A 12,523-nucleotide genomic window follows, 5' to 3' on the forward strand; every position below is an offset into this window, starting at 1 on the left:
ATAAAAAATACAAAGCCCCGTAAAATGCAGACAGAGATATACTCCACTCGGCTGGATGCACACATTAATGATTAGTCATGAATGGAAGGAGGGAAACACTCACGCTCACGTATGCACACACACACACACACACACACACACACACACACACACACACACACACACACACACACACACACACACACACACACACACACACACACCACACACACACACACTCTTTCTCTGGCTCTGCCCTGCCTGTGCTGCTCCCCTGCCGTCATAGTGATGTGAGAGCAGGAGAGGGAGGGAGGGGAAAAGAGAGAGCAGGAGAAGGAGGTAGGGAGGGGCCGTGAGCCAGAGAAGGAAGGGGAGGGTGCATAGAGGGAGAGCCAGAGAGAGAAACAGCAGTGATGCATCGGTGGAACAAGGAAGGGAGGGAGGGAGAGAGAGAGAGAGAGAGAGAGCAAGAGATCCAGAGGAAGAGAGGGGGGCTTCCAGACTGGATGGGCCCAGCGGTGCCTTGATGGAGCATGGGCCAGGTTCTAGGATTCTCCCACTGCAGTGAGTGTGTCGGCTTTTGTCTGTCTGTCTGTCTGTCTTTCGCATCCCCATATATCTGTACAGCATCTGTAATAGCCATATGCGTGGCCATCGATCTCCCTCTCCTTCTCTCGCTCCCTCCCTTGATAAACACATGGTTTAACGGATGGATTGATGCAGTGTTGTGGCAGACGCACCTTTTTCTTTTCCTTTGTAGAGACCTATTGCAGATGTGTGTGTGTGTTCTCAGGATGTGTAGGCTGTGTGTGTGTGTTTTCATTGACCGAGCACCGGTTATATATATATATATGTGTGTGTGTGTGTGTGTGTGTGTGTGTGTGTGTGTGTGTGTGTGTGTGTGTGTGTGTGTGTGTGTGTGTGTGCAGGTGTTTTCATTTTAGCCAGGGCTTCTTTCACAGTTACCAGCTGCTTGATATATCGGATGATCTGAGGTGGCAGGCTAGCTAATGCAGTTAAGGCCTCCCCCATGCCTGCTCTGCCAGAGCTGATCTGTACTGTAGGAGAGGGAACATAGTTAGCTGTTAGCGTAACGTATACAAACACCAATGAAATTGCTTTTAAAGACTGGGTAATGGCTTAGAAAAAGGCTACTCAAATGCCTGGATTCAAGCTATGGATTCTCCTAAAGAAAATACAAATGCAACCATTTTATTTATTCTCTCAATCTCATCTCAATGTATTGAGACACTATTGAAACGCATTTACATGATTGGAAGCACGTAATCTGTCTGAGAATAGGCTATGTGTGGGAATGCTTTTGTGCACAGTCTAATGCTTTTGAAAGTGATACAATGTTTTATATTGTGAGGAAAACTTATCTTGATAGTGTCTGCTCTCTAGCCTTACATGCAAATAGGCCTTGGCTAAAAGTTGCAGACGTAGAAATAGAAGGAAGAGAGGAGTTGTAGACATAGACGGTATAGAAGTGTCTCCAGTTTCACATAGAATGGCCAAACGGCAGTCCTTAATCAGTTGTTTTTTTAAGATACAAATTGTCTGYTTTGTACTGTACATTTCACAACTGTGGTTATGATAGGTTCCCTAGCCAATGTTAATAGACATGTCTCTGATTAATCTTGTTATTTTTCTTACAGAGGAATATGGTTCTGTCTCCTCCACACCTGATTCAACGCCTCCCTGCACTGAAGGTAACATCACACAATGCATACATACGGTACAGGTTTAGAAATGGACAATGTGAATGATTGGACTTTGTATGTGAGAATCATAATTTGAAAAAATCATACTATGACATGTCTACAGGTCTAACCTGAAGTTGATTGTGTCCATTTGTTTGCTTGAATGCTTTTGTAGCCTTTCGGAATAATGAGATCTGGAAAGATTACTCCCACCAAAAGTGTTTTGCACCTTTTGGATGTTGCCCTTTCATTCAGGCAAAGCACGTTGTGCTTCATTGGGCTTTCAACTCAGCGCTCAAAAACATCAGAGGACATGCAGACGAGAAAGCAACGTCAAACGGCTCCTCCGTAGACATTAACGTCACAGAACATGTGATATGTTTATGGAATAATGTTGTGTACTTATATTGCTTTCTCCTAGGATGAAAGTTTTCGCTGTAGTTTATAGCTAAATGTATAGGTTTTCTGTAATGAAAGCCTACACAACTTTCAACATATAACATTGACACAGGACAGAATAACAAATATAAAAATACTTAAATCAATATAGGTTGACTTTAAGGCTTTTCCTATGCCTGTTCTCTCCAGGTGGGAATGAGGAGTCTGAGCTGTACGACCTGCATACGGCCAGGGAGTGGTCTGACGAAGAAGACGGGAGCCCGGAGGATGATGACGGTGGAGCTTCATCCCCCTCCATTTGGGGGACCCCGAGACAGAACTCCTTCGAGCCCACCTTCTCCTACATCGCCATCGCCGAGGCAGAGGCAGGCGGAGCCTCACGACATCATCGTGACTCATCATCAGGGAGCCGGCGGAGGGGMGGGGCCAGGGGAGGCCGCACCTCTCTGATCCGCACCGACACCGTGGAATCGATCCTCCCCCTGGACTCCCCCGACGTGGAGTGGGACCCCCACACCTTCCTCACCCTAGAGGATGAGGAGGAGAGGGAGAGGGAGGAAAGGGAAAGGGACGTCCACAGACAGACTGTGACAGTCCAGGATTCTCTCCTAGATACTGAGATTGAACCTCAAGAGAGGGACACAGAGACCCAGAGAGAGGAGACAGAGCCCCTGGAGCCCCAGCACTACAGTCCCTCTGACAGCCACCAGGGTGAGCCCACTATGGGGCAGTGGGGAAGGGGTGGGGCTATCTAGATGAGTGGGTAGATGGGATCAGGGTAGATATATATACCTGCATGGAGCTACAGATAAAAGCAGAAGCTACTGCATCTTTTCAGGCTTTCTAGACCCTGAAATCCCACTGTGGGCAAGCATATTGCTCCAGGGTAAATGGGTGTAACCTCCATGTTTGAAAATGGGAAGTGTGTCCCATTTGATAGTACATAACTGTGACAGGCTTATGCACAACACAACCGAGTTGAGCTAATACTGCCTCTGTGTGTGTGTGTGTGTGTGTGTGTGTGTGTGTGTGTGTGTGTGTGCGTGTGCATGCGTGCGACCACAGATGAAGTCAGACACCACTGTGCTTTAGACTCCGTGGACAGCATGCTCTCTCCTGTTGTTTAGGATCAGGATGAGCACTTTTGTTAATAAGATTTCTAAATCACTGCTCATTGTAAGGTAGGTGAGGCTCAGGTAAATAATGACGTCGTCAGATGAATTACATTTCCAGTTGATCTAATGCGACCTGCCTGTAGACTAACTTGATGCAGGGCGATGACATCGTCACAATTACCTTGTGTCCTGTTTCTCGGCAGCATCACCGCCCCCTGAGCCTGAGTCCCTCGTAACCACGGAAGCCACCGTCCCACTGCTCACGGCTGTGCGACCAAGAGGCGGCCTCACCGATGACGTGTCATCCACTTCCTCCACCTCCATTGGTCGAAACACTCAGGAAGAGCTGGTTAGCGAACAGTGGTTTTCAGTGCTCAACCTATCAGGCCCTACGATATGCACCCACATAGCAGGTAACGTTCGTAGCACATCTTACCTATTTTTATGTGACTTTCCTATCTTGGAACTACCTTTGCATCTACCATCCCCTTGCCCGAATCATTCTATTTGACTTCTACGACATTATCTTAGATAGTGCGTCTGCACTGATAGGTCATGGCAACGCGGTCGTGTTAGAATGACGCCATCTGTCGGAAGACAATCACCACCACCCTGTTACCTCCCTCTCATTTCTGTCCTTGATATGTTGCTGAGAGCACAAAGCCTTCCTCAATCAATCCTTTTCGAACAATAATGAAAATAAAGACGATACACATTTCCCTCTCAGTGCCTGAGTAACATAGACCCTGGAATATATTTAGCTGTGTGTCTCCATGGCAAAATTCCCTTGGGATTCCAAGGGGTAATGGGCTAATTCCACCAAAAATCATTCCTGCTCTGTCTGTGTGTGTCTGCTCGGACATACACGCTGACACCCTCATCTTTCCGTATCCCTTGGATCACTGTACACATGATAAAGAGAATGTGAGACAGGGCAGTGAAGGAAAGAGGGGGGGGGGGAGAAATTGACCAAGTGTGAGAAATTAAATCTATCTTCTCTGGCCTCCATGGTCGATATGGATGACTCTTCAAGGGGGATGCCATTCAATATGGACCTCCGCCATATCCTCCATTCTTATTATAGTGGGTGAACTGGGGGGTGGCTGGCCCGGCGGCTGGGTGGACTGGGTGTACTGTACTGTCCACCCCCCTCACACTGACCCTGGGTGATTAATGGCTGGTCAAGCTGTTGACAGGCTTTAAGGGTTTCTAGATGTCATGTAAAGCAAACCATCTGGTTTCTGTATCAGAATGGGGCTGAATGAGTCAGAACACATTTGACTCCTCGTGTTTATCGTGAGGTTAGACTAGCTGGTTACAGGTTAGACTACCGCTATGCATATCTGAATATATATGAGGTTATTTGAGCAAACATGCCATCTAGAACCTAAAAGGGTTATTTTGCTGTCATAATAGGATATCCCTTTGAAGAAGCCTTTTTTGTTCCATGTAGAACCCGTTTGGGTTCCACGTAGAACCATTTCCACAGAGGGTTCTGCGTGGAACCTAAAGGGGTTCTACCTGGAACCAAAAAGGGTTCTCATATGGGGACAGCCGAAGAACCCTTTTGGGACCCTTTTTTCTAAGAGTAGGTACCTACTGGTAGGACGGTACTGTCTGTATCTCACAATAATGTGTTTTTACTTCTATACCTGCTCCTTTTGTGAGCTGTTGTCTGTCCTGTCTCTGCTTACATAGGTGTGTTATGTAATTCTCCGTCTGTGTCCATGTCCGTTTCCCTCTCTGTGTGAGTGTTTTTTCTCTGAATGGGCTTGTGTGTCATCGTTGTCTGTGGTTATGTCTCTTTGCGTCTCTATGTTATCCACTATGGCTATCTATGTGTATGCCAACGTGTGTGTGTGTGTGTCTCAAGGTTTGTCTCTGTCTCAGGTCAATATACAGTATATGCATGTACTACATGTGTGAATAAGTGAATATATTTGGCATCTATCTTATCTCTGTATCTGTCTGTCTGTCTATCTACGTTGTAGTCTACATGAGTCTTGAGGGGGGCGGGCCCTATTGGGCTGATTATTTTGGACTGAAAAGTCTCTGTACTGCTGACTGGGCAGGGGAGGCCAAAAACAGCTCAGCGTGGCAGGGAGAGAGCAGGGGGACTGAGAGAGAGACAAACAGAGAGAAGGGGGGATCGCCTGAGCAGCAACCAAAATGGCCAACATTAACGGTAAGACCCTGGGCTCAGAGAGACAAGATGGAGATATTATGAGACGGTGTCAGTCGGCACACTGAGATCTATCAGGGAATTGACTAGGCGGGGAGGCAGGTGACCTATTGAATGGGCAAAGGAGTGTCTCGTTTCAGACATCGGCAAGATCAGGGCACAGATAGAATTACAGTACCTGTCGTCCTCAGCCGTCGGGGCGTTTCCACATGTAGGGACTGACCCCGTCTGTCCAGTGTAGAGCTGTGCATTTAGTGTCCGTGGCTTTGGAGAGGAGTCTGAACGTCAGGAGACCAGCTACAGCCAAGGGTCTTTGGGTAGATTTTGACCACTCACCGACCAGGAGTGTTTGAGACCGTTTGAACTTTGCAGAGGTGTGTGTGTCTGCCTGCTTATTGATGGGATTGTTTCAGGCGGGTTAAGAGTGTCCTAAGGAGTGTTTTGGTGGCGACTAGGGTTTTGACGATACCAGTACCGCAATATTTTTTCCATGGCAAATTTTTTAAACTCTTTGCTCCTTTAAAAACCTGCTCATCCTGGCTTTAGTGGGGACCATCCAGAGTTGTGTTATAGCTTGTTACAGCATGTAGGGACCATATATGTAATCACTTGTGTGTACGTAAGAGGCTAGTAGTGTGATGAGCTGGTCTGTGCCCCATCTGACAGGGTTACCTCTTTGGGCAGCAGGGTTGGCAGCAGGGTTGGCAGAGCCAAGGTGTTTCACAGGGCTACTCTGGGACTTCCTGCATGCCCCGTAGTGTTAAAATGGCTGGGTGGTGGTTTTGGTTGTGGTGGTAAATAGGTCAGGCTGTGAATTGGTTGACTGGTGATTTGATTATGTTGTAGTAACGATTGAGTCAGTCAGGCAGTCAGTCAGTGCTCAGCTCTGTGTTGGTTAGTTCAGTCAGAGGAGTGCTGCATTGTATTTCCTCATGGTGTAAGAGTATGCTGAACTCGGCATAGATAGAGAGGTTTCTCTAAGATTATGGCAAATACAGCTTTCAATTTGGTCTGTGTGTGTGTGTGTGTGTGTGTGTGTGTGTGTGTGTGTGTGTGTGTGTGTGTGTGTGTGTGTGTGTGTGCGTGTGTGTGTGTGTGACTCCCCTCTTCCCACTTCATATTGTCTGTACTATTTCTCAGAGAGTTCATTATATCACTATATTAACATTAACCAATATAGTCGTGGCTTAGTATAGAGTCAACCTATTGGACCGTCACATGAGGGGTTTGTTTTTTCCCGGAGTTAGTGTAACTTGCTGTGGTATGTCTTCCTTTTCTTAGTGCACTTAGTCTGTGCATTTAACAGTGTTACCATGTGCTGGCCAATGTCGCAAAGTGCCAACACATCAGAGAGCTGTATGCTACTGTACTGTAGTTCCACCTGTTGGGACAATGGGCAGATGTGTGTGTGTCCTGGAGGCTTTGAGGGTATTAATAATGTGTGGTAATGTTTAGACATAGTCCTCCTGCTGGTCAGGTATATCAGTGCACTCTATTCTAATTCCCAGGGCCAGGCTCACTCATACACTGATAGCCATGGAGTAACGACCATATGTCTTTGTCACTACAGTTTACCACCTCCGAGTTCAGCTTCATTACACTGTGCTATCAGTGTTTTGGCTGTAATTACTCTGTTGGTTGGGAGCTACTGCTACATATTCCATGGAGGGATCAGGCCAGGGGAGCCTCCATTTTGGCTCTGAGATGGCCCAGTAGCAGTGGCTCCAGTTGCTGGGTGACTATTCGAGGGAGACGGACAGAGTGCAGAAAGGGGGTGGAAGCGGGCTTGAAGATTGTCAGCAGGTGCTCTCCGAGGCAACATTTAAATTCAGGGTTCCTGCTCCCTCCTCTCCTCTTTTCTTTCCTCTTCTCTCTCCTCTCATCTATACAGTGCGCAGGCTATATTAAGCCCAGGCTAGACTTGACATCTCCCCCTGCTCTGTGTTTTCTCTCTGCCTGGTGATCACTGTCCCTCTGCTCTGCCTCCGCACAGCTGAAAGGCCTTCTGGCCCACTGAGCACTGCAGAGTCAGAGACAAACAGGGACTGACTGGCTGGTGACGCTGTGGGGAGTTTGTAAAAGGCACATAGGCGGAGGAGAGACTCTTGCAGCTCTGACTGTCCCTGCTGCCGTTAGCAACCAACTAAAATAATTAGAGGAAGTGTCAGATGCATGGGCTTGTCCCCTCCCCCACCCTGCTTCAATGAAGACCATGTTGACTCATTGGTTTCTCATTGGTTTATACTTGACGTGAACATGTAGACAATGCATCTAACGTTCTTATTTTTCCACCTTTTCTCCCTCTTGTCAATTCCCCTCTCCATCCCTCTTACCGTCTATCCTTCTCTGCTCTCCCCTCCTCTCCTCCTCCTCTCCTCAGTGATGGATCTGATCTACTGGAAGGACACAGAGCGTACAGGCATGGTATTCACAGGGCTAGTGGTGGGTTTGCTGTCCTTGTTCCAGCTCAGCATCATCACAGTCGTCTCCACCATCTCCCTGGGCGCCCTGTGCTTCACCGTCTCAGTCAGCCTCTACTATAAAATCCTCCACGTGCTCAACATGGGAGACGGAGTGCCCCCCTTCAAGTGAGTGGCTGCCCACCTGGCATGAGATGGGGTAGAATGGGGGTGGGGAAGTGTTCCTATTAAACCTGGAGGGGGTTTTCTTCTCTCAATGTAATCATGTTCTCTCCTCTCCATTCTCTTTGTCAGTCCTCTTCTCTGCTCTTTTAAAAACATTTCCTCTTTTCTCCTTTATTCTTGTCTTCTTCCTCTCGTCTCCCCTCTTCTTTTCCTATTTCTTCTCGCCTTTCCTCTCCTATTTGCTCTCATCCCCCACTCCCTTCCACTCTTGTTTGTTTCCTCTCTTCTCCAGTAATGCAGTGGGAGTGGAATTCAGGAATAGTTTCTTAATTGGCTGGATTCCCTCACCTCCCAAAATAAATCCTGCCTGGGATCACAGTCCAGTGGGCTTGTCTTTAAAAAAACGGCAGTGTGTTTTTAATTATTTATTTTTTTAGGTTAACCACTGCTGTTTGATAAACTAGTTGATAGACTTCATCCATCATGATCTGAAAGGACATTTCTATTTGAATATCTGTGCTGATGGAAATCACTGATGGAAATCATCCTTCCCACTGGTCCTGAACTCTATCTCCCTCTCTTTCTCCATCACTCCCCCTCTATCACTGTCCTTTTCTACCCCGCTCTCTTTCTGTCCTCAGGGCGTATCTGGATCTGGACATTAGTTTCAGTGGGGAGCTGGCGGACCAATACATGCAGAAGGCCATCGTTGCAGTCGTCTCTGCTGCTAACTCACTCAAGAATCTCTTCCTGGTTGGAAGCCTCTTCGACTCTCTCAAGGTGAGACTGCCTAGGTGTTGGACCTCGTCGATCTTCGTCTAGAAAGGGCCAGAATATGGCAGTAGCTTTTTTATATGCTCTCCTTCAAGAGCTCCTCTCAAGTCTCATTCATTCACTTAAAACTTCGTCAGGATTGGTGGGTCGGTTGAGCTAACGCAAGCTAATGCGATGAGCATGAGGTTGTAAGTAACAAGAACATATCCCAGGACATAGACATATCTGATATTGGCAGAAAGCTTAAATTCTTGTTAATCTAACTGCTCTGTCCAATTTACAGTAGCTTTTACAGTGAAAGAATACCATGCCATTGTTTGAGGAGAGTGCACAGTTTGAAAACATGAAAAGTTATTAATAAACAAATTAGGCACATTTGGGCAGTCGTGATACAAAATGTTGAACAGAAATGCAATGGTTCATTTGATCAGTCTAAATCTTTGCACATACACTGCTGCCATCTAGAGTCCAAAATCTAAATTGCACCTGGGCTGGAATAATACATTATGGCCTTTCTCTTGCATTTCAAAGATGATTGTACCAGATATTTTACGAGATCTATTGTGTTATATTCTCCTACATTCCTTTCACATTTCCACAAACTTCAAAGTGTTTCCTTTCAAATGGTACCAATAATATGCATATCCTTGCTTCAGGGCCTGAGCTACAGGCAGTTAGATTTGGGTATGTCATTTTAGGCGAAAATTTAAGAAAAGGGTCCGATCCTTATTAAGGTTCAAATAACTTTTTACACAAGGAAGCTCTTCAGAATGGCATAGACCTTTTGTCCCTCAAAACATGCCCTTTCTCTCTCTGCCTCTCTCTCTCTCTTTTCATCTCCTTCCCTTCTCCTCCTTGTCTCTTGAACCCCGTCCATGACCCTGTTTACAGGAGGCCATCTTGTCGTTGTGGATTTACTTCAACTACTATATCTAGCTGTCTGGGCTCGACTCTCTTTCCTTAGAGCAGACATCCCTCCCTCCCTCTTTTTCTATCCATCTTTTTCTCTTCTTCTGCTCTCTACCGGCATCAGCCTGGCTCCCCGTTCACTGGAGATGACGACGGTGTCATGCCCGTCAAATGACAAATGACGACTGTGTTTCCTAACAAGACCACTATCAAAGACCGCTGCTGTCATACCCACAACTCACTGTGGTTCATATGATTGTGATAATCATGTACATATAGTCCCGCAACTTTAAGCGTTCCCTTGTTTTTATTCGCATTCGAGTGTGATGCAAGCAAACTGGCAGCAAGCGCAATTGCAAGTTTGTAGAACTTTGGGATTTTATTGAATTGGTATCGGGGACGATGCGTCACATCGAAAAGGTAACAATAAGAAAGGAGTACAACTGTATCGTCCCCTTGCCAGTATACCTGAGAGCTCTCAAAGCGTTGCAATGGTGTCCTTTTTTATGGGGGCTAAATCAACATAGTACTCAAGCAAAGGTTACTTTTAACAGTATGCCAAAGATTCTCGTCCTTTCCCTCTCCTATGTATGTGTTTCATACAGAACATGTATGACATTTCTCTGTGTGTATTTCAGTTACACTCTAGGTCAGTCCTGACATATTGACGAAGCATGTTCCCTTGTCATAGTCATACAATACGTACGGCAAACTTTGACTAATAATTCAATCAAATTCCATTCTAATCTGAATCTCAATTCGTTATCAAATGATAAAACGTTTCTGCTAGAATCCTTCCTTTTAGACTTCCTCTTCATTTTCTCTCCAGTTTACCGGGACAGTGGAAGGACAACATTGGCACGTTGAGTCAACAACAGTCATGTGGCTTGCACCATAATGCTTTAGGGTTAAATGTACATTTACAGCAGGAGTACTTAGTGTGACTCACAGTTAGTGAGAGCCAGTGTGACTGTACCACGTAGCCTTTAAGCCTGAGCCCCAGAAGCCGCAAAGCCCCTTGGTCTCAACCCTGACCTGGCCGGTATGTGACATGGGACACAGGTGGCTGTTAACCCAGTTACAGGGTACGAGAGGAGATTCGTCTTCCCTGAGAGGGGGGTGTCCCGTTTCAGGATGGGGGTATGGGCCCTAAGTGACATCCCACTGAGCTATATTACACCAACTCCCCAAGGGTTATGGCAGATGATCTGGGACATATGTACTCATTCATTTGTCAGGGACCATGTGCAATTTTGACATATGATGCGTGCATTCATTGACATTTTACATTTGGGTCATTTAGCAGACGCGTCTATCCAGAGAGACTTCCAGTTAGTGCATTCATTTTAAGATAGCTAGGTGGGACAACCACATATCTCAGTCCTAGTAAGTAAATGTTTCCTAAATAAAGTAGCTATCAGGAAAGTCAGAGCTAGTAAGGAGGGGGGAAAAGTCAAGTGTGAGTGTTAGTTCACGAAAGGTTTTGAGGGTGTGGGTGGGGGTTATTTAAGATACTCTTTGCAACACATTTATTACAAGCTTATGCATTCTAAGTCTTTGGCGGTCCTGTACCACTCAGTTGGTAGAGCATGGCGCTTGCATCGCCAGGGTAGTGGGTTCAATTCCCGGGGCCACCCATACTTCAAATGTATGCATGCATGGCTGTAAGTTGCTATGGAGAAAATCATTCGCTAAATATATTTATATTTTGATGGAATTTGCAATGCTTATTGCAGAGAGTACATTTATATTGTGCATTGTGTATGTGTTTCCTCCCGTTCTTTTCAGCTCCTGGCTCTGATTTACCTGGTGACCTTCCTGGGAGACCTGTGTAATGGCCTTACTGTGCTCATCATGGGTGAGAATCACAGACACAGTTAGAATCAGTATTCGAATAACTTTATTGAATTGCCATTCAGTAATCATGATGGCCATTTGTCCTGTAGAGACTGATACCGTTGGTTGATGCATGCTGACTGACATCAGCCTTTTGATTTGAATGAAAGGGCATGCCATGTTGTTAGTCTGAAGAAGCTATTTACTCAAATAGAAAGCTTAACACATGCCATCTCCTCCCCTCCTGTCTTCTTCTCCAGGTGTGATCGCTCTATTCTCTCTACCGCTGTTCTACAGGCAGCACCAGGTAAAATCTCACTCACGCTGCTGTGACAACTGCTCTCCTGATTTATTCAATGAAAGAAGGTACTTCTGTCAATTGTTCAAATGAAGTGTGTTTCTCGCCAATACCTCTTTTGATGTTCCAGGCAAAAGTGGACGGCTTCTTTGCAGGAATTCAGGCAAACGTTGACAACGTCAAGGACATGTGAGTATGGCGCCATCTTTTGGCACAACGGTAGAATGGAACATTCCTCTTTCCTTCCTGTAGTTTTCCATTGCAGCTCTGCAGACCCTGAACAGATTTCAGAATCACTGTGACATTTAGTCAATTTGTAATGGCTGGCAGTATTGGAGAAAGGGTATGGAAAAAGCCTATAACCTTTTGTCCAATGACCAATGTAAATGAGATCATGTGATATTGACCCCTCTCTTTAATACAGTCTCCACAGAATTGCCCAAGGTGGTGGCCCCGCCGCTGACACAACCCCTGGCGGTGCCAAGCCCAAAACACAATGAAGAGTCATGGCGGACAGGAGAGGAGGATGAGGGGCAGAGAAGAGGAGGAGTTACAGGCTGTCACTCAGATGTCTTACTCAGCAGTCTGTTCTCAGAGCTCCAGAAGGCGGAGCTTCTGAGATTGGGGTGCGTCACACAGGTGCATGTTCATTAATTATTTATGGTTCATTGAACAAGCATGAGAAACAGTGTTTAAACCCTTTACAATAAGATCTTGTGAAGTTATTTGGATTTTTAACGAAT

General features: G+C 46.0%; 1 protein-coding gene across 4 annotated transcripts; it reads left to right on the plus strand.

Moving 5' to 3' along the window:
- Positions 1-415: 415 nt before the first annotated feature.
- On the plus strand, positions 416-12,403 carry LOC111982508 (reticulon-2). 4 transcript variants are annotated; one of them, XM_024014060.2, is made up of 10 exons: positions 416-543; positions 1,638-1,691; positions 2,271-2,792; positions 3,400-3,609; positions 7,759-7,966; positions 8,605-8,743; positions 11,435-11,504; positions 11,743-11,789; positions 11,911-11,969; positions 12,205-12,403. In XM_024014060.2, the coding sequence occupies exons 1-10, from the start codon at positions 513-515 to the stop codon at positions 12,278-12,280; spliced, it is 1,416 nt and encodes a 471-aa protein (XP_023869828.1). In that variant the 5' UTR covers positions 416-512; the 3' UTR covers positions 12,281-12,403. The 4 variants fall into 4 exon arrangements, with proteins under 4 accessions (XP_023869828.1, XP_023869829.1, XP_023869830.1 ...); XM_024014061.2 differs by lacking the exons at positions 416-543; positions 1,638-1,691; positions 2,271-2,792; positions 3,400-3,609 and adding an exon at positions 5,263-5,381; XM_024014062.2 differs by lacking the exons at positions 416-543; positions 1,638-1,691; positions 2,271-2,792; positions 3,400-3,609 and adding an exon at positions 5,597-5,752.
- The last annotated feature ends 120 nt before the right edge of the window (positions 12,404-12,523 follow it).

This window comes from Salvelinus sp. IW2-2015, linkage group LG22 (genome assembly GCF_002910315.2).
Source record: "Salvelinus sp. IW2-2015 linkage group LG22, ASM291031v2, whole genome shotgun sequence".
NCBI lineage: Eukaryota > Metazoa > Chordata > Actinopteri > Salmoniformes > Salmonidae > Salvelinus > Salvelinus sp. IW2-2015.